General features: G+C 33.4%; 1 protein-coding gene across 1 annotated transcript in view; it reads right to left on the bottom strand.

Annotated features, from left to right (window-relative positions):
- LOC106134789 (choline O-acetyltransferase) overlaps nucleotides 1-27623 on the bottom strand; it is a 76569-nt gene that overhangs the window by 9492 nt on the left and 39454 nt on the right. The window contains exons 3-5 of the mRNA XM_013334925.2: nucleotides 19644-19723; nucleotides 18622-18813; nucleotides 1482-1654 (exon numbers count right to left, since the gene is read on the bottom strand). Of these exons, the coding sequence (XP_013190379.2) occupies nucleotides 1482-1654; nucleotides 18622-18813; nucleotides 19644-19723 (445 nt within the window). The remainder of the gene's footprint in view (nucleotides 1-1481; nucleotides 1655-18621; nucleotides 18814-19643; nucleotides 19724-27623) is intronic.

Genomic DNA, 27623 nt, shown 5'->3' with positions numbered 1-27623 from the left:
AGTATTTCAGATTTTGATATGATATATTCTGATTTAGACTACACTCCTGCGTGTAGTTTGGAATAATAACATTCCATCTCTTCCTGAGAATGACGTTGAAGCGACTAATGGAAAACTGTTGACTAATGTATACATACATACACATAATAGGAAGACAGAGGCAGCAGTCTCGAAAAGACTGATAGAGACTAAAAGAGAGATAGACAGAAAACTCCAAGTCATATTAGGCAGGCTATCGACCAATAAAACTGTATAACATCTTTTCACAGCATGACAGAATCACATTTCATCCTGAAGTAATGCTAGTTAATACGCTTTGACAGACGAAGTAACATATCAAGAAATATGTCAGATTAACATTTGGCATGCAAACTTGTTACAATTTGTCAGTAATTTCCGACATCATACGTCGAGATGTTGCGAATGTTCCCGACGAGTTAATTGAGTTTCAGCTGTGTTTACGGGCTGCGTCTGACATTATTAATCAGTTTAAACCCTTGGAATTAAAAGGGGATGTGAAATTTTGCTGAGTTTAACTAACCTTGAGAATCGGATCAATTCCTAATGTACAAATACTTGTTATCAAAACACTAGCTGTGCCCGCGACTTCGTCTGCATGGAATAATTATTTTGGGCATCATTGAAGCCTCAAGGATGAATAATTTTCCCGGTTTTTTTTCACATATTCCATTATTTCTTTACTGCTTATAGTTGCAGCGTGATGTTATAAAGCCTAAAGCCTTCCACGATAAATTGTCTATTCGACGGAAAAAGTATTTTTCAATACGAACCAGTAGTTCCTGAGATTAGCGCGTTCAAACAAACAAACTCTGTAGCTTTATAATATTAGTATAGATCTACTGATTTCAATGATCTACACTATTCATACTCCATATTTGGCGTTAGTCCGGGTGGCGTCCTTACCTGTCTGAAGAGGAACTTTACCTATGATCCTCGATTGGGTGTAAATCAGGTATCAAACGAAGTTTTACATGTCCCGTCTGACCTCCACAACATTTGCAGGAGAACCTTACACATATTTTGAATCATGGTTAGAATTATTAGACGTGATATTACCTCGTCGAACTTTCAAGGACCAAATTTCGAATGTCTTGAAAAATGGAGATGTTAACAGTACCCGTATTCGTTGAATATGCATGAAAAGAGTAATGAGTGTGGTGGAAGCGGGAGAGGTCTGTAATGATCGTAGCAAGTGGAAATCCATATTCAAATTAAATTCAAAATTTTTATTCATTATTATAGGATACTTCATATCGCTTAATAATGTCAAAACGTTTGGTTTCACAACATTGGTTGACGTCAAATAAATTACTTAAAACTAAGTTTACTGCCGCTTCCAAGGCGTCAGTGCAGTAACAAACTGCACTGCAGCATATTGTTCTTCTTATATCTTCTTATATCATAGTTTCTGCCTACCCAATGGGAAACAGGCGTAGTGGTATGTATATGCTATTACTTACCTATCTAGCATCTCCTTATAGTCCAGCAGATCGTCAATAAACAATGCTCCCAAGTCAGCGACTTCTTCCATCTTGGCGAAATGGCGGGGCGGAAACACCATGCCAGGGTTGGAGTTGATGGGCAGGGGGGCGCGCACCTTCAGGTACATATCGTCCAACCACCAATCTGTTATCTGCAGAATATCATATTCAAGTCAAATATTGTAAACGCATAAGTTACGAACGGCAAACGGAAGGTTACGTGTCCTTTAGCAGAATACGACAACCGAACCGTTTCGGCTGCGTAACCAATGCGTTACGGCTTCGTTTTGAAAATTTGTTGCTAAAAATTTTTCAAAACGAAGCCAAATTTGTATTAAACCGAATACCAAAAGTTGTCATCAATGCGTTTAAAAAAAATGGCAAAATTGACATGCTGACGTGGTTATGACCTTTATTATGACCTGGTAAAGTTTTTAAAGCAAGAATTTTTCAAGCCAGCACGAGGATAGTCAAATTATACAGAACTAGCTGTGCCCGCGACTTCGTCCACGTGGAATAGTTATATTGGGCATCATTGAAGCTCTCAAGGATGAATAATTTTCCCCGTTTTTTCTCATTTGAGTGTGTTGTTGATTGTTGATAGACAGTGATATTATATAGCAAATTCAAATTCAAATTCAAATTCAAAATTTTTATTCATTATTATAGGATATTATTATATCGCTTAATAATTGTCGTATGGTTTAACAACTTGGTTGACGTCAAATAAATTACTTAAAAACTAAGTTTACTGCCGCTTCCAAGGCGTCAGTGCAGAAGAAGCGGTAACAAACTGCACTGCAGCATTTTCATCAACAACGTCAACTTCACAATATTAAATTATACTTAGAATAGAATGTGGACGGGAGAATACATTGTTCACGGGAGATTTATATATTTATGAGATTTAATATTGAAAAAAGAAAAATATATATATATATATATATTATGGATTGCCAATTTTAAAAAGATTTATGTACAGAGTGTACTGAAATTTTGATTTAAGTTCAAATTAAACTACAATTAATTACGAGGTTCCTGTGCCAAGCTCGAGCCAGATGTTTTTATCATTAAGGTAATCATCAGTCCTATAATAAGCCTTCCCACAAAGTACTTTCTTTACATACTCTTTGAATTTTCGGTTGGGCATATCAAGAACAGACTCCGGCAACCTATTATAAAATCGTATACAGTTCCCCATAAATGATTTACTGACTTTGCTAAGCCTATGAAACGGCATGACTAATTTATGTTTATTACGTAAATTTCTATCAGTTGTGGCACTAACTTTTTGAAAAAAAGAGGTATTTTTCCTAACATACATTATAAGATCAAAAATGTACTGGGACGCTACTGTAGGTATGTTTATTTTCTTAAAGAGTTGTCTTAACGAGTCTCTTGGTCCTAAGCCGTAAATTGCGCGAACGGCCCTTTTCTGAATTATAAAAATAGTTTGTATATCAGCCGCGCTACCCCATAAAAGTAAACCATAAGATAACAAGCTATGAAAATAGCTGAAATAAACAAGCCTAGCTGTAGCTACATCTGTCAATTGTCGGATCCTCCTAACAGCATAAGCGGCAGAGCTAAGTCTATTGGATAGTTTAGAAATATGAGCACCCCACTGTAGCTTTGCATCAATTATAATTCCTAAAAACTTTGTATTTTCAACAAATTCTAATTTCTGGCCTTCCAGTGTTATGTCAGTATTGGCCTGCCTTACGTTTGGAAGGGTAAATTTAATGCATTGGGTCTTATTAGCATTTAAAAGAAGATTGTTGGTTGAGAACCAGATAGATATGGCCGACAGTATATTATTAACCGAACTTACATTTTCGCTATGGCGATCTAATTTAAATATTAAAGAAGTGTCATCGGCAAACAGCACTATACCCGCCTGTTTTTCCACCATAAAAGGCAGGTATAGCCTCAAGCCTTCCTCGATAAATGGTCTACTAAACACAAAAATAATTTTTGAAATCGAACCAGTAGTTCCTGAGACTAGCGCGTTCAAACAAACAAACAATCTCTTCAGCTTTATACGAGTAATATTAGTATAGATGAATATTCATATGTATGGTTTAAATTTTTCTCTACTTTTTGTTTCGTTTCCCAAATTGCAATAGGATTTGATCGCGATTACGAAATTACAACGACAGTGGTAGCGGTGACGAAGACATTGTCCAAATGACTGCCGACGTCTTTCTTGGTAGAAACCAAATAAACCGGTCCAACAAATCCAAGTCTCAGTGTTAAACCAAAATTCTACATTTTGCAAATTGATTTTTAGCTATACATTTGGCATGTTAAATTTTAGCGAAACTATTCGTGTGGTTCCCGGCAGCAATAGAAAAAATAATAGAACCACTCCATCTCTTTCCTATGGGTGTAGTAAAAGGCGGCTCATAAGCTTGAGATACTTTTTTAAGGTGATGTGCTAGCAACCTGTCTCTATTTGAGTCTCCTTTGTTGCCTATCAGTCTTTTTCAATACTGTTGGTTCTGTCTACCCCGCAAGTGATATAGGTATGAATGTATGCTGTTCATATATAGGTAAATTCTGAGCAGGAAAATATAATATCATTCTGCGTTTGAATGATTTTGTTTAATAGAATGTTAACTTAAGAAATAAAACGCATAATTTACATAACCTATATACATACATAGAATAGCAAATATACAATAAAAAAAATACTTAAAACTAATTAATGACAGACACAATTAAAGTTTACACAATTCTTAACAATTTATTTTTATATACTTCCTTTGTAAATAACTAAAATTAAAAATATCTATTATAAGGCACAGTCGGGCTTAGAAAGAATATTGTCCTCCGCGATCTACGTTTTCTTACATCTTTGCTGGTGGTTGACTGTATAGTCATAGGTGGTTCTCGGAGAGTCTGCCGGCTTCTCCTGAACTTCACCACAGGCAGAGGTCCTATGACTTGTTCTTCATTCGACACATCCACGAACTCTGGACTAATGAAATATGTCTTCGACAGAGCCTGAGCTGTAGTTTTGGCGAAATCTGCACTGTAAACGTAATTCCGTATAGAATTTATCCTATCCCTTAAAAATTTCGGTTTGTCCGAATCGACTGCGAGACGAGGTTTCTCCAACACACTCCTTACAGTTGCCTCTTCTTCTTGTGGAGTATTGTGCAATATCCCTTGGATAAATTTCACTTTGTCTCGCCACGTGAGGCTCGGTTTATGATGTGTTCTGAAGTCTTCTCTGTAGAAATCCTTATCGAGATCCTTAATAAAGAGCGGCTTGGGTCGTACATGTTCAACTTTAAAGTCTTTTGGATCGCTCCCTTGAAATATTGGTCTCAATAAAATTTGACGTCCTTGATTTTGTTTAGGCGCTTCGTTTAGCATAAATGGTTGAAAGTGGATATTTTTTTGAGCTATCCGCTCTCTGTAATCTTGTTTCATAGCATTCTGTTTATACAAATTAGGGATAATGGTCTTTAATGTTTTAGGGCCTTTATTTTTGGCTTGATAGTTGTCTATTTGAAATGAATCTGATTTAGTTGTGGTCAATTCCATAATATTTTTATTGAAATTAACTCTTCTTAATAATTTTGGTTTGAATCTGACCGGGTAGAGATTGGTTTTAGTTAAAGTATGAAGTTTATTTTTAGCTTGCAGTGTTTTGATTGTTGAAGTTTTGTACTTTGGGGCTACAGTTGTAATTTTTAATTTCACAACACGAGGTTTCTCTGTAACTGTTACCTTTTGTAATTTATTATCTAAAGTGCAGTTGGTTGCTGTAAGAAGTTTCTTAAGTATTGGTAGGGTTTTAAGGAACTGTTGGCTTATATTATAAATTAATTCACAAGTTGTGGAATTTTTAAGCATATGAATACCATTCCAATTATTAATTTGATTCGGTAGCCATTGTTTTTCCTTTTTTTGTTTGGTTTCGAATGAAATAGATATTTCCTCTTCTGAAACAGGTTTAAAAGTATTGTATTTTATAGGTTTCGTGGCGACATTTTCAGAAGTGCTACTTTTTTCAGTTGAAGCAGTATTGACTTTCAAATTTTCGTTCATTTTACGAGCAATGTCATTCAATGTTTTTATTTTGTTTTTATTTTTCTGACTTCTGACTGACTTAACTAACATAAGTTTAGAGTTTGTTATGTTTCTCAAATTTATCTTAGCGGTTTTATTTGGTAGCCGTTTTAAAGTTTTGTTAATATTATTAAAACCTTTTCGTCCAGTGGAAAAATTACTAGCCGCAAGTGAAATTGGACTTGGCGATGTGTGATAAATATTAAACCTTTTCTTTTCGCTAGCAGTGGAATTAGCTTTTGTTGAAGCTGATATAAAATGATTTTCTGATAAGTTTATTTTTGACTTTTTGTACTTAGTTGAGTTATTATATAAATCTGTAGCTTGATTTGTATTGGACAATGATTCATTAAACGTCTTTGATGGCTTAATATATTCCAAATTTGATTTTATTAGCTTTGTTATACCAGGTTCTTTAACTGTATTTATAAATGATTTGATTGTTGAAGTTCTAATAACAGGTAAAGCAGATTTAATGGTAATTTTTGATGTTATTAATTTAGATTTTAAAGAAGTAGAAGATACTTTGTCTATTAAAGATGGATTGAAAATTATTTCGACTGGTAGATTTGTTATCCATGTTTTAATTTGTTTAGATGTTAAAAAAGGAGATATTTTGTCTATGTCCGAAGTTTTCGTTATCTTTTCAACGCGTGTTATTTCTTTTCCTCTATTTTGTATTCTTGTTTGTGTATTTGTTTCAATATTAACAGGCAAAATAGTATATTGTTTCTCTGTATTGTTTGGATTTATAGTGGTTTTTCTTTTCTTTATTGGCGTATATGAAATTATTTCAATAGGGAAAATTATATCTTTTATATGTGTATCTGGGTATGATAATTGGGTAATGTTAGGCTTATGTTCTTTTTTGTCTGGGTTTGACAAATTACTGGAGGTTGACATTGTCGTTCTTCTGCTAGATCTTTCATCGATTTCTGATACTTGATCATTATATTGTTTAATATTGTCAACATTTTGTTTAACTGCCGGATACAGTATTTTGAATGGCACTATTGTATCAACAGTGTTGCCTCCATATTTTCTAGTTGTCTCCATCGAAAACAAATCTTTCTTTTTTAAAGCTATGGAACCTCTTTTGATTGGCGTTACAGTAATAGGAAAATCAACTTTTTTTGTAACAATCATATTCGAAACAGTATCATTAGTTAATAGATTTTTTTCACTGCTGATCATTGATTTTAAATATTTTGAAGTTAGGGGAACAGTGTATAACACAAAGTTTGAAATATTTGGATTAAAAAAACTTACGTCAGATGAGGAAATCGAATTAATGCCTTTTGATTTCACATATCCAGAAGTTACAGAAACATTTAAAACATTCGTTGTGCTCTTTGTTGGGTTCGAAATATTTTGATCAAAGATAGTAGGAATACTTTTGAGTTTTGAAAAATATTTAGAAGTTAGAGGTACGGCAGAGAAATTATTTTCTGTCACCATCGGATTCCGCACAAGTTTTTCAGATAAAATAATTGTATTTTCGGTTGGTGATTTTAATGGAATAGATGGAACTTTTGTGGATTTCATTGTTGAGTTTCTATCAGTTTTATCTGACGGGGGAATGTTTCTATTACCGATTTGTATTTGAGGATATTTAGTAGTAACAGTTATAGGGAAGAATTCGCTTTGTGCAGTAATGTGATTTGATTTATCAGATGAAGAAATAGTAGAATAGTTTTGTAATTTTGAATAATTTGAGATAGGAGTAGTGGCAAATTTTCTTTCTATTAACGGGTCTGGAAGATTTTTAGTCCGAGATTGAATAAATAGTTCTTTTTTAATCGGTGTGGTTAAGACGAGTTCATCAGATAAGGGAAATTTATTACCAATTTGTGATTTTAAAAATTCAGAAGTAGATGATATAGTATAATATTCGGTTTTATTTGTTATTTGATTCAAATTGGTTTCATCAGATATCAAAGTTTTATTATTCATTTGAAGCTTTGAATATTCAGACATGAAAGGAACACTCGAAAAATTTCTATTGATCAAAATTGGTTTTGAAATTATTGGACTTGCTAATGATGTCTTTTTACTTATTTGGGATTTTAAATATTGTAAAGTCAAAGGAAGGGTAGACACTTTGTTTTTTGTCATTATTGGGTTTGGAAGCGAAATATTTTCTAATTTCGCATATTTGGAAGTTAGTGGTGAAGCAGAATATTTTGCTTTTGTTTTAATTGAATTTGAACCGAATTTATCTGATAAAGGAATGTTATCACTGCTTTGTGATTCTGAATGTTCAGATGTTAAAAGCGAAGGAAAGGTTTCATCAGTTAATGGTATTTTAACACCCACTTGTGATTTTGAATATTTTGAAGTTAAGGGAATAGCAAATGTTTTCGTATTTATTATTATTGGATTTGTAATATTTTTGACAGATATGGAATTGTTAATACTGGTTATATGTGATTTAACATATTCAGAAGTTGAATAATTTGTTAAATATTCTGATTTGGTCATGGTCGGGCTTGGAATAGTTTTTCTAGATAAGGGAATCTTGTAACTGCTTGTTGTTGAGTTTAAATATGCTGAGGTCAGCGGCGGAGTGAAATATTCGGTTTTTGTAATCACTGGATACGAAATAATTTTATTCGTTATTGGAATATTGCTCTTCCTTAATTGCGAGATGAAATATTTTGATGTTAGAGGTTTAGTAAAATATTCTTCTTTTGTTAATGGCATACTTGAAATAGTTCCATAAGATGTTGGAATATTATTACTGATTTCATATTTTAAATGTTCTGCAGTTAAAGGATTATAAAGCTCATTCGTTTTAGCAACTTGCGGGTTTAAAGCTGTTTCTCCAAATAAAGGAGTGCTGTTTCTTCTAATATGTGAGGTGAAATACTTATTAAGAGGTTTGGTAATATATTCTGTTTTTGTTAATATCAAATTTGACACATTTTCTCCAAATAGTGATTTGGATGTACTTGTTCGTAATTTCAAATTTTTTGAACTCAAAGGAATTATAGACGTATTGTTTTGTATAAATATCAAGTTTGTAATAGTTTTAACAGGTAAGGAAATGTTACTTTTGCCAAATGTTGATTTTAAATATTCATATATTACTGGCGAAGTATATCCTGTTTTAGCCGTTATTGAGTTTGAAGGAGTTTTATTCAATTCGTCGATAACATCATTATTATTTTGCGATATTAAATGTTTTGAAGTCATAGAAATGGGCAAAATTTCTTTTTGGGGCAACATTGGATTTGAAGTATTTTTTACAGCTAATAGAATTTCATTACCGAATTGTGATATAATATTATGTAAAGTGGAAGGAATAGTATATGTATTAATCATAATCGGGTTCAAAACAGTTTTATCTGATTTTTTCATGTTATTAGTCATTTGTAAATTAAAATATTCTGAACTTGAAGGGAGGGTAGACATTTCAGTTTTGACAATTATTGGATTTGAAATAGTTTTCTCGGACAAGGGAATGTTAGTTTTACCATGTTCAGTCAAGGATTTATTATTTAGTGGTTCAGAAGAATTATCTATTTTTGTTATTATTGGGTTTGAACCGGTTTGACTAGGTCGTGGCATATTACTAATGCTCTTTTCTGATTTTAAATATTTAGAAGTAAATGGCGTAGTGCTGTATTCTGTTTTCGTTAATAAAGGCTTTAAAAGAGTAGCATCCGTTAACGAATTATTAATTACATGTTCTGAAATCAAAGGATCCGAAGATAATTTTAACTGGGACACCATCGGCTTTGGTTTAGTTTTATTAAATATTGGAATGTCATTACTTAATTGTGATTTTACATTTTGTGAAGTAATAGAAGTAGAGAATACATTTGTTTTTGTCACAATTGGATTTAAAAAGGGTTCTTCAGTAAATATAATGTTATTACTTATTTGTGATTTTGAAAATTCCGATTTTAAAGGAGTAGTAGAAGTTTTCTTTTTGATCATTATTGGATTTAAAACAGTTTTACCTGATAAAGAAATGTCAAAACTTGATTTACTAGGAGTTAAAGTTGTAGTGGAATATTTTGTTTTGGATGTTATCGATTTTAAATCTATCCCATGTGATGATGTACTTATAATATGTGATTTAAAACGTTCTGGGCTTAAGGTTCTGGGAATTGTGAATATTTCGGATTCTGTTGTCATTATTTGGTTTGGGATAGTTTTCAAAAATGAGGGAACGTCACCACTAATTTGCAATTTTAAATGTTTTAAAGTATGAGGATTCGAGAAATATTCTTTTTTTGTCGATGTTGGTCTTAGAACAGTTTCATCAGAGATGTAACTATATAATTGAGATTTAGAATATTTTGTAGTAAAAGGAATAAACGGTACATTTGTTTTTATCATTATCTCTTTTAAACTGAAGTTCTTGTGTGAACTACTGATTTCAGATTTAGAATTGAGAGGAATGGTTGATATTTTAGATTTTGTGAAAAACGGGTTTGAAACTGTTTTACCTAACAAGTGAATGTTACGACTGCTTTTATTGAAATATTTAGAACTTAAAGGTGTTGTATTATATCCCGTGTTAGTAACTATACTATTAGAAATAGAATTTGTTATATATTTACTTATTTGTTTTTTTAAATATTTCAGTTTAATAGGACGTGAAGGTAAAATTGTTTTTACCAATATATGATTTGTAACCGTTTCATCATATGATGATTTGTTATTATTACCTGTTTGTGTGATCAAAAATTTTGAAGTATGGGGTTCGGTGGTATATTCTGTAGTTATCATTAATTCATTTGAATCATTTTCATCAGAAAATGGGAAGCTAAGTTGTGATGTTACATATTTAGGAGTTAGAGGTTTAGTGGAATATTCTGTTTTCGACATTATCGGTTTTGGAATCGTTTCATCGGACAATGTTACTTTATTGCTGATTTGTGAATTGAAATGTTCGGAATTTAAAGGAGTAGTCAATAATTTTCCGTTCTCCATTATTGAATTTGATAAAGTTGTACCGGGTGGGAGAATGTTACTTCTAGTTTGTGATTTGGTAAAATTGAAATTAAGAGGATTTGTAAAGTATTCGGTTTTTGTCAATATCGAGTTACTTACAAATTCATCAGACAATGGAATATTATTATCTATTTGTGTATTTAAGTATTGAGATAAAGGAAAAGTTGATATATTACTTTTTAGCGTAGTCGGGTTAGAAATAAATTCTTTAGTTATAGAAACTTCACTATTCGTATTTATCTGGTTTGTAACAGTTTCATCAGTTGGGGAAACGACAATATTGGTTTCTGAAACTGTTTCCTCAAATAAGTTTATATTATTACTGGGTTGTTTCATAAAAATATTTTTCAATATATTATCAGTAGATGTAGATGGCAAACCATTATATACTATTTCATTATTTAACATATCATTGATTACTAAATTATGTGAAGCTTCTGCAGGTGATGCTTTATTTAACTTTATCAAAGGATTATGATTAAACTTTTCAGTGCTCATTGGATTTCTTGTTGAGATATTGGGAAATAAAGAACCATCTGGTTTTAGTGAGCTTAGACTCTTTGACGTCAAAAAAGGTGTCGATTTTGATATTTTATTGTTAATAACATGTGATGGTGTTGTAATATTTGTGTTACTCACCGTATAGTTGGAAATAGAATTATAAGGTAACAAATTCCGTACACGTTGAATATCTTTTGTACTGTGGTTTGCGTATGTGTTTTTTTGCAAGTTATCTATATTTTGATATCTTCGTAATTCATTATCAAACATAGTCTTTGATATTGAAATAGAATCGTTTATTAGATTCTTATATATCTTATCTTTGGTCATATTCAGTTTTAGTAGATTGGCACTCGGTGTTAAATATTCTTTTTTTAGTTTCTTCTCAATTTGAGATAGATTTTTTTTATTGGAGGCAAATATTTTTGTATGTAAATCTGATTTTGGTATCAATATTCTGCTCTGGTTCCCAGTGGTTTGCGTATCAGATATAATTGGTTCAAAGAAACCATAATATGAAGTGTTAGGTAATACAGATTTATTTGTTTTAACATCATTCTTATCTATTTTAACGTATAGTTCTCCTTTGTCCTTAGTTGGCTTTAAGTTCATTGCATTTTCAATTGGTTCATTTTTAATTCTACTTGTTGATGCTAAATGTATTTTATTTTGATATTTTAATGAATTCTCCTCAGAAGTTTTTGTTAAAGTGGAATAAGTAATAGCTTTCTCTTTATAAGTATTATTTAATTCACTTTTTGTTTTTGAAAATAAAGGAGGCTCAATATATTTTTTTGTAGTTTGATAGCCACGTGTTGTAATATTTACAGGCCTCATTAACTTATATGCTCTTTTTGTATACTCAGTTTCATTTGTATTGGGAACCATAGTATTATTCAGTAACGGTGACATTACAATGGTGAAATTATGTTTGTATAAACTAGTCACTGTATGTGAGAAAATTGATACTGGAGGTTCTGACATAAATATAAATTTTGCTTGTGACGTAGTTGTATCATGTTCATATTTTTCGGCGTCATTGATGTGTTGATCTGGTCTTTTACTAACGTTTACTAGTGAGTTATGTTGTAATCTTGCGTTACTATCAATTTTTTTATTTAATCTAGCTGGAGTTTTGGTTGATATCCATCTTGATCTCTTAGTAGACATCTCTGTTGTCAAGTTAGGTGTTATCTCAATGCTTTCAGGATTTGAAGGAATACTTAAGGAATTCTTCCCAGTCGCATTTGAATTTACCGACGAATTATCTCCCAGTAATGATTTATATTTATAATTATTATTCCAATTATTAACCCCACTTAACATATTGCCTTTATCAAAGTTTAAGTGAAAAGGTATTTTGGTCGAATTATTATGCTTTGAAGTAAAATTTTCTCTTTTATGATACGAATATGATTGGTTTTGATTTTCCTTACTGAATTGTATGTCTTTATCCATTTGAAACTTTGTCACAGGTTTAATGGTTGTCACTTTATCGAACGCTTTGGTGGAATATTTTGTCGTATTTGTAAAATAAGTAATTGGATTACTAGATAAAATATTAAATTTATTTTTAACAGTACTGGTTGAATGTTTTGATACATCATGACTATTTTTCATTGTGTCGCTAGCTAAAATATCTCTTTCTCCGGCAGGTGTTTGCGTTCTTTCTTCAAAAATATTTGTACTTATATAGTGATGTGGTAATGTATTCTTTTTATCATTTTGACTTTCTGGTGTTTTTGTAACTAACCTAAATGTCGGTATCGGGGTTGGCAAAACTTTTTTGTATGGTATTGTTTTAATATTTGATTCTAACACTGTATTTCCGATCGTCGGGTATGAATAAATGTCATTCATTTTTGAACCAATAATCCCATTACTAGAATCCGTTGTTTCAATTCCATTGTTATGAATAATGTCGTGATTTTGGTTAATAGAATTGAATGAAACTGGTTGCGTATTTGGTAACATGTTAAATCCATTGGAAGGGTATTCGTTAGGATATTGGCCTTTCTCATGGTTTTGGAAAGTACGCTTAGGAATCGACAAGAAATCAGTGTTCTTTAAAGAGAAAGAAGGTTTTTTAAAGGTTTTGGTAGTGATTTCCGCCGATTTTGGAATATCGATTACATTCAAATTTTCTGTTTCAAATTTTCCGATTGAGTTTTCTTTATATTTGATCAAACTGACTACATTTTTATCATTCTTTGCAATGTCTGGGGAAGTAACGAATTGATTTGGCTTATTAGTAGGAATAATGTCATACATTATATTATTTGATTTCTGTTCTGGAAAACGATTTTCATTTTTGCTGAATGTAGGAATAACTTTATCCAAATACAATTTTGTGGTCAAAACTTGTTGAACGTGTGGACTTATTTTTGATGTTGAATCATATATTTTTAGTGCATCTGTAGTTTGTTCGTTGTTTTGAATAAACGGTTTTGAAAAAAGTGTATAGAAATTAGATAGATCAGCGTCAATATTTTCAGAAATTGAGCTTTTATTTAATTTTGTGTTTGGTAAATCAATAACATTACTAAGATAATTTGTAACTTTTGTTTTAATCTCAGGCTTCCCAAAATAATTATTTTTTTCTTGTTGGGATATTAATGTTGAATTATTAATTAATTTATTTAAATTTGTATTTAGCTCATCACTCGGCGCAGTTGTTTTAAGAATTTTATTTTGGTCGGTTATGTGTAACATTGCCCTTGTCTCCCTACCCATAGTGTATAAAAAAATATCAAAGTAATCCATATTTATAGCAGTCGAATTGGACTGATATTCGGATACTTGATTTGCAAATACTTTGAAGTTCTCTTCGTAACTTGATTTCTGTACTGAATTTTCATTTGGTTGAATTGTTGTAATATTCATGACTATACTTTTTGATGAGTCAGGTAAACTTGGAATTAAATTATCTTTATCAAAAAAAGTAGAATTGTATTTGCGAACGGGTTCGAATTTATCAAATTGGAAATAATTTAATATTCTTGTTTCAAGTTTATCCTTTTGATTACTTTTAAGAGTTGATTTTTGAAAATAAGAAGTACTAATATCAGGTTTTTTTGTGAAAATTTTACTTCTTGTGCTGACAGTGTTAATTATAGGTTTTTTATATTGATTTTGTTTTGCTAAAAATGTGCTATATTCTGTCATGAATGTCTCAGAAATAAAATTAGAAATGTAATTTGAAAACATATTTTTATCTAACTTGTTTTTAAAATGTACTTTTAAACCTTTTGTACTTTTATCCAAGTTTTTTAGTTCAAAATGATTGGGCATCTGTGTTTCATTAATATAATATTTATATTTTTTTGCGAAAGAGGTATTTTTATTATTTTCCCTAGTTTTAGGAGCCAAAATTTTTGAGTTATTTCTATGAGACAAATATTTTTCTGGAACTTGAGAATGAATTACGTGGGGATATTCTATTTTAGCTGTTCGCTCTTTCTTATTAGTGGTTTCATATAAATCAGTCGAATTAAAGGAAGAATTAACTAATATTTTAAGGTCATTTGTATTGTAATTATTCGTTATCTTTTTCTCATTTACTTCTCTTTCATTTGTGATAGGAACATAAAAAATTGGTTGAGAATCAGTAATTTTTACTTCAGTTGGATTCATAGTTGAAATATCAACTGATTGCTTAAAATCTGTATTGATTGTTTGTGTTTCCTTTAATAACACATCATTTGTTACTGATATTTTGCTTAAATCAAGCATTATCATATTTTTATTAGTAGTATAAGTTGGTGGTTTTAGTGAAGTCATTTCCTTTTTCGCTTTTTTTATAAATTCTGTTGTTTCCGGTATGTCAATAGTATTTTCAAATGGATTTGTTTTTCCTCTTTCTTGCACTGTTGTTAATCTTAGAAAATCATCCGGTTCATCAGCATTTGTTACTTCATCATTATCTGAAGCAGTTGTTTTTTGAGAAAAGCTTTTCTCAAGTTTTTGGTGCATTGATTTTGTCATGTCGATGAAGCTTTCCAATGTATTAACTTCATATTTACGCCTGTCTCTAAGTTTCGGCTTATAGGCTGTATTGCTACTGTCATTTAAATTCAAGTCAATATTTGTTACTTGCGATGAATATAACGGATGAAAAAAAGTGCTTTTCAACAATAGATTGTTTTTGTATTTTACAGAAGTCTTGTTTGTCGTTGAAACGGTACCCTCATTTTTATCAAAAGAATCTGGAAGCATATTATTTACAACTTTTTTAATTTCATTTGATGGCAAAACAGAATCCGATTCACCTTCCCCAGAATCAAGTTCAGAGGATACAGAAAACACGTTATTATCATAGATTTCAGTAAAACTTTTGGTTTTAAATTTGATTTTATACTTGCTAGACTTTTTCGATTCATTCAGACTAATATTCATTTTATTTTGATTAATTTTCAATAATTTTTCATCGGTAACACTTCCAACTTTAATAATTGGGTGTAAAGATGTATGAAAACCTTTCTCTTGTCCCGAAACATTAAAGGTTGTTGGAGAAGAGATATGTTTCATCACATCATCATAATAGTTATTTGTTTTAGGTTTCCTTGTGCCTCCTTTCTGGTGAAAGATATCTTCATTTTGAATATTATTCATTGTAATTATAGATTTCTCTTCGAAATTCTTGTTCAGATACTTTTTTGGCCAAAGGGACAAAGTGTCATGTGATGTAGTATCCAAAAAATTTCTTTTCTCGTTTTTGTACTTTCCACTTTTATCAAATTCAATTTCTGTCAGTGGTTCTTTTTTAGAGTTATCATTATCATTTTTAAATGCGACATTTGAATCTTCCTTGATTGATATATTGTCAATATTCCTAAATTCCAATTCCGTGTTCATTCTATTCTCTTTGTATACCTCTTTGAAGGCATTAAGAGGTTTTGGCTTGTTTGAAAAATTGGGAAGAGAAGTAACATTTATTATTTTATCAGACGGTAAAAGCAAACTGTTTGTTGAATTATCCTTACTTTTGCTTGCAATAGAGCTCTCGTATGCAAAATTTAAGTTTAAATTGTTTAAAACCGCTTTTACGTTACCAATGTTTTCTTTTTTCCCCTCAGTTTCGTCTTTAGATCGGGTCGATTTTGTTACAAAATCAAAATCAGATATATTTTTTTTCTTTTTATTATCTGTAGGCGTCATGTTGTGTTGCATGTTCTTGAAAATTTTATCATTAATTGTTTCTTGTTTTATTTTTCCATTAATTTCATTTAAATCTAAATTCGAAATCTGTTTAAGCACTTCAGACTTCATGCCTGGTGATACTGTAGTCAAATGTGATATACATTTTTGTTTTGACTGTGATAAATTAAATTCTTTTTCATTAGTCGTTTTATTCCTTGAATATTCCTTTGTGGATAGAATTTTGTCTTTTTTTCGATCTCCAGGAAATAAAAATATTGAATCCGATGCTGACGTATTTTTCGACAATGAATCATTATCTAAAATTCTAATTTTGGAATTAATCTTGTGATTTTTAACACGAACCTGTTCTCTTTTTTTCTTTTGTTCAACACTGGCGTCATCAATATATTTTTCAGGAATATACTTATTAGTTATTGCATTTGTTAAGATATTTTTATTATTGTCACTACTAATGCTTATAGAAATATTAACACTTAATACATCTGTTTTCATTGAATCAAGATATTCAGTTGTAGAGGATGACGCTGTATTTTCATCGGCGGTCTTCGGTAATTTTTTAATTATACTACGAGTAATTCCTTTGGCATCAGTTTCATTGGGCTTATTAACAGACTCATGTTCACTAATAATAGCATTAATGATAAACATTTTATCATTATTTAAATTTTCTTTTCCCTTGTTTCTTTTTTTATACAAACTGACCAAATTTTTAATTTTAGATATGGTATTTTTGTAATGTTGTAAAGTTTCTTTAGATTTATTGACAGTCCTTATATTGTCTGTTAAAGCATGTCTTGTACATTCTGAACTTCTAGTGCTGTTATTACAACACATATTTAAATAGTCAGAATAATTGTGAGTTGGTTTTGTTTCTATATATAATCTTGTCGTGTTTCTTTTTCTCAATATTCGGAATTTTTTGGTCATATTTATTTTATCACTTTCTATTAAAAATGCATATATTGATTGTAAATTGCAGTCAGATACAGTGCTATTTAGTTTCCTTTCTTCAGCCTGTTTTGAAGTCAATATCGTTATATCAATTAGTGAATTGGAATTTAATAAATGGTCAAGTTCCAGTTGTTCAGTAACATTTAACAACGCCCTTCTCTCACCTTTATTTTTGACTGGATGTAATGTTATTAAAAATATAATACCATCATTTGTCGGATTAGATGAAGATCGATAATTCTTAAACAATTGCTGTCTTCTTACAGTATAATTGTGATACTGTTTTGTTAATATTAAAGACTTAAATAGTATAGACTTCAAATCTATTTTATCGTTATTTATATACGCTGCAGTAGTCGCGCTGTTAACTGTGTTCTCTTCAGTTTTACCACACGTCATGTGATCACTATCAGTAATATTATGTTTAACTAAGTCATTTTGCACATTGTGGCAAGTTTTGTTATAAATAGTTTTGTACAGATCAAGAACTTTGGCATCGTCTTCGTGCGCGCTGTCCTCGAGGTATAATGCGTTGTTTTCGCCATTAAACATCAAATGTCTCTGTTTTTCTTTAAGCGTTTCCCTCATACAAACACACAAACTCTTCAGTAGTTTCAATGTGACATCAACCAAGTGATCATTGCTTGGAGCTTCATCCACAGATTGTAATATTTTTAACAAAAACGGATTGTCACTATCAATTATACTTTTCGACACTAATTGCGTGTTCACTTCCACTAAAGCTTCACATATCGTCAGCATCGAATAAAACAATAAAAATGTCCTTAAAAAATTCATTTTAAGGCTTTGTGAGTTTTATATTTAGCGGTAGGCATGGTGGTTGTTTTGTCACCGTCTCGATAACAACCGGAACAATGGCTGTACCCAGCGCGTTAAGTACATTGTTTTGCGTTGTTACTCGTCGAACGAAAACTGTACTACTGATAAGCAGAACAGCAATCCTGTCGTGTTAAGTGTTCGGTTTAGAGTTAATTTTGTAATATTTTGTTTGTAGCTACCGAATGATTATATTACTAAGCTAATTTCAACCGCTTTTTATAAACATTTTGTATCCTTTCATAAACAAGTTACTGTTCCATTAGAATTGTTTGAAAGTTTGCATAACGTTTGGAGTATAATCTTATTAAATATATAGGAATTATGATTTTCATTGACAATATCTCGTCACGTTTTTGTGAACATAAATCTTAAAAATATTAAAACAGTTAACTGTTTCGCCGAAAAGTAATGACGACCTTAGACTTCTTCAAGATTTGTTATAATAATGATGTCCGTTTCAACAAGCTACTGTGGTTCTTACCCTTTTATGAAACCCATTATAAAGATCTTCTCTTTTTGTATAATAGTATTCCGTGACTAGAAAAGGCTGGTCGTTCCGACGCCCTTTTTATCTACCTTTTTTATGAATTCCTTTTAAAAGTTGTTGTGTTTGACTACTCACCCAGTTATCCATCTCAGCCTGCCGCTCCATCAGCGCCTCCTGGAGCCTTGGACCCAGCTCTTCCATGAATCCCCTCACTAATCCCTTGGTGTGTTCCACCTGCTGGGGGCTGGCGATCACGGCTGCGAACTCCAGGTACGAATCCATGGTCGTCTGCAGGTCCGGGACTGGCAACTTCTTTAGCTGCAAATTCTGGATGTACCAAACGAAAATTGCTGTTGTTACAAGCCATGGACTGGGCTTTAAGATTAAACTATCGACGTTATTTGGATCTTAAATTTGCAATATGTTTGCCGTTAATGTTTTACAAGATGACCAACAAACTAGCTATGTCAAAATGTTTGACTCGGATCTTAACCTATTTGCATTTCATATTTCATAAAAATCTGTTCAGATATTTAGGCATGTAGCATTACATACACTTTCAATAAAACAGCAAGCGACACATATAGCGATATGGATATGAAATGGATGCTTCTCTCTAACACTTAGGTAGCCTTCAGAAAATATTAAGTGTGTAAGGCCGCGTTTCCACTTGCAATAAAACCTCCGCGAGGAATTTACGACAGTCTGTCTGATAGCTTACTAGTGAGAACAGAAATTATTATTCGGCCATTTTTTTTTTAATTTTATTTATGTAGTTACAGTATAGAATAGAAAAGATTTATTTTCAAAATTGGATACAAGGTATCACTTATTGACGTCACATCACTTAAATCTAATTATAACTACGACCGCTTCCAAAGCGCACGTGTAGAAGAAGCGGCGGAACAAACTACACTGCAGCATTTTCATCGGACGTTACACTAGATTGTACTTACTTTATAGCACAATATAATACAAACTTAATGCTGAAAGCATTATCTACCAGTCAACCATTGGATCTGATTATACACAGTTTACATTTGCGAGTTGCTGTCAGACAGACTGTGTTACATTTGTCGCGGAAATTTTCTTGCAGGTGAAAATACGGCTTTATAGTTACAAAGATTAATCTTTCCTAATCCTATCTAGCTACCCACTTGAAGGTCGTCCTCTTCGCTGCCGTAGACCTGAGTGCTCAGCCATCTCTTCGGCAGCGACAGCAGTGACTCGCCCCATGCTGAAAACATTAAAGTCTTTAATAAAGTCAAACTTTTACCAACGCGCTTGCAAGAGTTATGAATAAACATGAAGAAATGAATGGGGGAGCTTCACAGCCGACAAGAGTTGGCGCTTAAATTTAAGAAGCAGTAATCTACACTAAAATGCAAAAACAGGTGGACAAAATACATCATTTTTACATCACTTTCGTTTCCTAGAAATAGGCAAAGACTATACTAGTATATAGATCCCCACTTGCTACAACCATTGCATACGATTTGTTGTCAATTGTTTTCAATATCCCTATGTGCCGTGTGGTTCCCGGCACCAATAGAAAAAACAATAGGAGCACTTCATCTCTTTCCCATGTATGTCGTAAATGGCGACTAAGGGATAGGCTTATAAACTTGAGATTCTTTTAGGGCAACTTGAGATTCTTTTTTGCAACCTGTCACTTTATATGAATCTAAATTCTATCAGTAAGCCAATCAGCTGATTGTAGCCTATCAGTATTTTCAAGACTGTTGGCTCTGTTCACCCCGCAAAGGACATAGACGATTATATGTATGTATCCCTATGTCACCTCGTACAACAATGCGATGTTCAAACATAAAAAAAATATGCCGCCTTAGATTGGTAATTTTTTTTGGATAATAAAGTTCAGAAAAATACTTTCAGCCGTAACCTAAAACCCTATAGACAGCCTCTGTGGCGCAGCGGTAGTATGCTTGTCTGTGACACCGGAGGTCCCGAGTTGGAATCACGGCCAGGGCATGATAATAAAAGAACTTTTTCTGATTGGATGTTTATCTATATAAGTATTTATTATAAAATACCTATAGTATTGTTGAGTTAGTATCTTGTAACACAAGTCTCGAACTAACTTCGAGGCTAACACAATCAGTGTAATTTGTCCCGTATATATTTATTTATGCCGTGCCGTGTGGTTCCCGGCACCAATACAAAAAAGAATAGGACCACTCCATCTCTTGCCCATGGATGTCGTAAAATGCGACTAAGGGATGGGCTTACAAACTTGGGATTCCTTTTTAGGCCATCGCATATTGAGATTCAAATAGGTGAACGTGGCCATTCAGTCTGTTCAAGACTGTTGGCTCTCTCTACCCCGCAAGGGATAAAGACGTGACCTGTATGTGTATGTGTATGTATATGTATATTTATTTATTTATTAAGGACCGAAAGACGCGGGTCCTACAGAAATATCCCTGAAAACAGATATGTGTGCACACTCCATAGAAGCAAGCCTGGAGTGCCAATATCCTGTTCCGACGCGAGATTAAGTAGGGAACTCTGATTACAAGTAAGTTTAAGTGTTTAAGGTCGATATTTAGTTGGTAATAGTGAGAGAATTAATTTACAGTTGGACGTTCAACTCGTAATATTGGATATGAGAAAAGTACATACATAAAATTACGTCTTTATCCCTTACGGGGTGAGCAGAGCCAACACTCTCATAAAGACTGGGAAATTAAGAAGACAATTGAGATATATAAAAAGTTATATTTTTTTGTTAAATGTATTATTTATATTTTATTATTTCCACCATAAAATAAGTTCATTTAGAATAGAAAGGACTAGATTTATTTTCAAAATTGGATACAAGGTATCACTTATTGACGTCACTTCACTTAAATCTAATTATAACTACTACCGCTTCCAAAGCGCATGTGTAGAAGAAGCGGCGGAACAAACTACACTGCAGCAACCTTTTAATCGGACGTCAATAGACAATATGGATCTTTTAAATCTAAATCTTAAATTTAAAACAAGACACCTTTCATGAAGATATTAATTAAAATGTGGATGAAGAATGCAGAGATGCATGTAAAAAGATGTAGTTTCTGCCTACCCCTCAGGACTAGGCGCCAGACGATAGCTATACCAGGTAGAATTGTTCCGTAGGTAGTGGTTATAATTAAATTTAAGTGATGTGACGTCAATAAGTGATAACTTGTATCCAATTTTGAAAATACCCTAAATTTCAAGTTGCTGTCACAAATCAAGTATGACTAAAAATGTTCAGTCATGTGATTTAAAGAAACAAATAATTATTGTTTAACTCTTGTGTATTTTGATTTCCTAGGTGATTTTCAACCAGATAATTATAGGAATCAAAACATGTAGAATTATATCTTGTTCTTTTTGATCACACAGGAGATTTGCGGGTAGGTGATTTCAGGACCACTCCATGTCTTTCCCATGGATGTCGTAAAAGGCGACTAAGGGATAGGCTTACAAACTTGGGATTCTTTTGTAGGCGATGGGCTAGCAACCTGTCACAATTTGAATCTCAATTCTATCATTAAGCCAAATAGCTGAACGTGGCCATTCAGTCTTGTCAAGACTGTTGGCTCTGTCTACCCCGCAAGGGATATAGACGTGACCATATGTATGTATAATTTCAGGACATTTGATATAACCCAGGTGATATCAAAGTAGAATAAACCCTATAACATCCCTCCTTCTCTCCTGTCCTATAAGTCTATTGACTAACATCATATTGCTTTCTACCGTATTCCGAAGTGCACTATTTCCTTCTTAGATTCGAAATGCATTTTCCGAAACTAAATTTCGAGATGGCACCGACGTAGCTGAAATTGAATTTTCTAAACTTGGAATTGCGAATAGAAATACTATACACACACATACATATAACTGTGCCTGTAAGATTTATTTTCACAACGAATTAACGCCATATACAGAAAAGCAACGAATTTAACGCCATCAATAAAAGAATACAGGTTTTTTGCAAATCCAACGGGAACTTTAGTTTTTACCGGGGTGAAAAGTACCCTATGTCTAGACTTTTAATTAAAAATATATTATCAGAAGATTGATTTAGTAGATAACCCGTGATGAGGTTGATAAATAAATATAAACGTATATAAATACATATATACGGGACAAATTACACAGATTGAGTTAGCCTCGAAGTAAGTTCCAGACTTGTGTAACGAGATACTAACTCAACGATACTATAATTTATATTAAATACTTATGAAGATATATCCAAAGACCCAGGTCAATCAGAAAAAGTTATTTTCTCATCACGCCCTGCCCGAGATTCGAATCAGAGACCTCCGGTGTCACACATAAGCGTACTACGACCGCGCCACAGACAAACAAACATACTTTCGCAGTTATAATATTACTCAGAATACAAAAACCTACCGAATTCCGCCAACTCACAGAACTTTTCTATCGTGATTAATATTCCCCCAGAAAGTTACCCCCACCACCTGGCAATAAGCACCCTTCACACGTGCACGTTCTCACGAAGATCCGTGTCCTTGTGAAATGATCAGTTTCTATTTTGTATGTCATAAGGTAGGTATTCCTACGGTATTTTAATAATAACATTTAGCTGTGTTCGTGCAAGACACAAATTTGACGGCCTCTGTGGCGCAGTGGGTGCCGTGTGGTTCCCGGCACCAATACAAAAAAGAATAGGACCAGTCTATCTCTTTCCCATGGATGTCTTAAAAGGCGACTAAGGGATAGGCTTACCAACTTAGGATTCTTTTTAGGCGATGGGCTAGCAACCTGTCACTATTTGAATCTCAATTCCATCATCAAGCCAAATAGCTGAACGTGGCCATTCAGTCTTTTCAAGATTGTTGGCTCTGTGTACCCGCAAGGAATATAGACTTGACCATATGTATGTATGTACTGTGGCGCAGCGGTAGTGCGCTTGTCTGTGTCACCGGAGGTCCCATCTCGGCCGGGGCATGATGAGAAACGAATTTTCTCTGACTGGCTCTGGTATTGGATGTTTAAATTTATAAGTATTTATGCTAAAATATAGTATCTTTGAGGTAGTATCTCGCAACACAAGTTTCGAACTTACTTCTTGATCCTGAGCCTATTTAAAAAGCCCACAGATTATGACACACCTTAGACAAGATGAACATCATTACGTTTTAGCGTTAGAGCATTTAATTCGCTCACGAGTTTGCATTGCTCCTATTGAATTAAGGCAGAGGTTCGTCCTGCCTGGAAGTTCCTTGTGCATTTTTGTCAAAAAAACTGTAAGTAGTTATATCATGATACCAGTCGGATAATGAGATAAAAAGAAGTTGACTATAAGTCTTATATCGTCTCTTGTCAATTTCTATTGAAAGATGTAATAAAATACAACCGAGTTATAGCTGAAAACCAGTGCTTTGTTCATCTCGAGCAAAGAAATCCGCTGAGCTTATAAATACCTTATTGAATTCCTGCAGCGCACAGCTGTTTAGTCTTGAGTTCTATTTTATTTGTTTTATGCTATGTGTTTTAGAAGCTTGTGTATGAGTACGTTGAGGTATGTATACTAATATTGTAAAGCTGAAGAGTTTGTTTGTTTGAACGCGCTAATCTCAGGAACTACTGGTTCGAATTTAAAAATTATTTTTGCTTTGAATAAGCCATTTATCGAGGAAGGCTTTAGGCTATATAACATCACGCTGCAACGATAAGGAGCAAAGAAATAATGGAAAACCTGAAAATTAAAAACGGGGAAAATTATTCACCCTTGAGGGCTTCAATGATGCCCAAAATAACTATTTCACGCGGACGAAATTACGGGAACAGCTAGTTTCAAATAAATCTTTCATTCATTCATTCAAAATTTAAAATTTACATCTTTACAATAAAACTGCAGTGTATAAGCTCTTTATGTGAGCCGATAAGTTAAAGTGCCCGAAACCGCCGAGCTTGCATGAAGAGAGTTATGAATGTGGATGAAGCAAAGGAAGTATGCAGGGATCGTGGCAAGTGGAAAGAGGTAGTCTCTGCCTACCCCTCCGGGAAAGAGGCGTGAGTTTATGTATGTATGTATGTATGTGAGCCGACTAAGAAATAATTCTTGGGCCAAGTTTGAGCCTCAGGTGAGCGGCGGCCCGCGGAGGGCGGTTACCTGGGAGACGCGGGCGCGATCGATCGCGGGCGGGCCCCGTGCACCACACAAACACGGCCGTGAGGCTAGCTGACATGTTGCGATCTTTACAGAGGACTAGCGACCCGCCCCGGCTTCTCACGGGTAGCATTTGTAATAAATTTCATACAAATGTTAACCCCCATTTTAGTATTTTAGGTGGATTGTTGAGGAAATTAATGTATCATGTGAAACCGTGGTTTTTTAACTATATGCATATCAAATTTCATTCAAATAGGTCGCAGCGGTGCTGTGAAAGCGGAACAGACAGACAGACTTTTCATTTATAATGTTAGCAAAAGAAAGAAAAGTACCTTTGTTAACGGCGGCCTCTGTGGCGCAGCGGTAATACGCTTGTCTGTGACACCGGAGGTCCCGGGTTCGAATCCCGGTCAGGGCATGATGAGAAAAATACGTTTTCTGATTGGCCTGTGTCTTGGATAAATAAATAAATATATACAGTACAAATTACACAGATTGAGTTAGCCTCGAAGTAAGTTCGAGACTTGTGTTACAAGATACTAACTCATCGGTACTATATTTCATAATAAATACTTATATAGATTAACATCCAAGACCCAGGCCAATCAGAGAAAGTTCGTTTCTCATGATACCCTGGCCGAGATTCGAACCCGGGACCTCCGGTGTCACAGACAAGCGCACTACCGCTGCGCCACAGCGGCCGTCGAAACACAAAGGTCTATCGGCGCAAGTAAAACATTACAGTTCACATTTTTACAGGGGGAAATCAAAATTGGCTGGTAGCTGAAGGGGGGAGGACTTTAGAGGGGGCGGGAGAGGTCGGAGGGTAAGGACCATGAAAATTTAACAAGGTGCCGACCCCAGGCGGAGTATAAAACGCTTAAAATGTTACTCGTTATCGTTTTAATGTTATTTTGGTTGGTTTTATGTTGTTCAGTTGGTAATACGTTTTTATTACTCTAATTTATGTTAATTATAAAATTAAATTATACCTTGTAGAGCTATTATATTATTTTATTACAATAGTTATAACTTTAATATTAAATAAGTTTGATATTATATAATAGTTTAAAATTTTATTATTATGTATTAATAACATGGAAAATATTCTAAAAAAAAATTAATATCAATATTTTATTCAGAAAATAGGCATTCACAAGCACTTTTTCACGTCATTATACATTTAAATAAATTGTTCTGAACTGTTTATACGACTTATACATCGAAATTACAAATAGGTTGCAATTTACACGCGAGCGAAGCTGAGGGCAGTCACTAGGACATACATATAGTCACGTCTATATCCCTTGCGGGGTAGACAGAACCAACAGGCTTGAAAAGATTGATCCGCTGTAGGATTTTATGATGGAATTGAAATTTTAATAGGTTGCTAGCCCATTGCCTACAAAAGGAATCCCAAATGTATAAGCCTATCCCTTAGTCGCCTTTTACAATATCAATATGGTTATTTTCTAAAGTGCCCGCAACCACACGTCAATAGTATAATATTATATTAACAACATATGACGTAAATATTGTGTACTTCCGGTGTAGCGAAATTAAATCCCACGTCCGTAGCACATTCGTAGCCGCGTAGCTAATTGCTACGAGGTCGTAGCGGCCGGCGCAAACGCAATTATTTACCGCGCGAGGGGTTCGTAATACGCGACCAAATGTTATTGGTTCATTGAAATGTATTGGATGTTAGTATAAGTATTGAGATTTAATATAAATGCATAGATATAGTCACGTTCTACATACATACGGTACTGTCTACCCCGCAGGAGAGGTAGACGTGACTATATACATACATACATACATAAAATCACGCCTCTTTCCCGTAGGGGTAGGCAGAGACTACCTCTTTCCACTTGCCACGATCTCTGCATATTTCCTTTGCTTCATCCACATTCATAACTCTCTTCATGCAAGCTCGGCGGTTTCGGGTACTCTTGACCTGACCCTTTACTAGGACGTCCTTAATTTAATCAAGATACGTTCGTCTAGGGATTATAATATTTTTCCAATAAGTGATTTGACCCGAAAGCACTCAAGTCCACTCGCCGCCCTTCCCTTTTGAAGCTTGTTGTGTCAAAGCGAGGTTTTATACTTCCTACTTCAAGCTCGCTTCAATTTTTCTTTGAACCGATGTCAATTTGTTTGGATACAAAGCAATATTGAAAACAATTTATTATTATTTACTGATTTCATTAGGAAAAATAAATCTATAAGAATAATGTGCGCATTCAATTTGTTATCAATATATAATTTATTATTTTCACATATTTAGCGACAATTTTCAGGTAAAATTGGTTATCTAGTCAAACAAGTTTCAAACGTACTTCGAGGCTAACTTAATCTGTGTAATTTGTCCTGTATTTATTACTCTTTTTTTATTAAAGTGGTTCTTCTTTTAGGCGATGGGCTTGCAACCTGTCACTATTTGGATCTTATCCTATCATATTGTATTGACTGCTTGTATTTTGGTCACACTTCACGTGAAACCTCAGAAATCTGAGACAAAAAATGTAGCCACCGACATCGACAGTTGCCATTAAACATACATACATACATATCGTCATGTCTATATCCCTTGCGGGGCAGACAGAGCCAACAGTCTCGAATAGACTGAATGGCCACGTTCAGCTATTTGGCTTAATGATAGAATTGAGATTCAAATAGTGACAGGTTGCTAGCCCATCGCCTTATAAAAGAATCCCAAGTTTATAAGCCTATCCCTTAGTCGCCTTTTACTACATCCATGGGAAAGAGATGGAGTGGTCCTATTCTTTTTAGTAATGGTGCCGGGAACCACACGGCACAATCTAGCCACCATTAATTTAATTACTCCATCGAAAGTTGCCATTAAACTAACAAGTATTCATTCCTTTGCCAAGTTAAGTCAATTTAACCGGTGGTGAATACATAGAGGTCTTTTGTAAACATTCCTCGTGCACAAATACATCGCCCTCGCAAATTTGACTAATTACGGTACATCTTC

This window comes from Amyelois transitella, chromosome 10 (assembly GCF_032362555.1).
Source record: "Amyelois transitella isolate CPQ chromosome 10, ilAmyTran1.1, whole genome shotgun sequence".
Classification (NCBI taxonomy): domain Eukaryota; kingdom Metazoa; phylum Arthropoda; class Insecta; order Lepidoptera; family Pyralidae; genus Amyelois; species Amyelois transitella.
The sequence above is the reverse complement of the archived record's forward strand: the minus strand, read 5'-3'. Positions and strand labels throughout refer to the sequence as shown.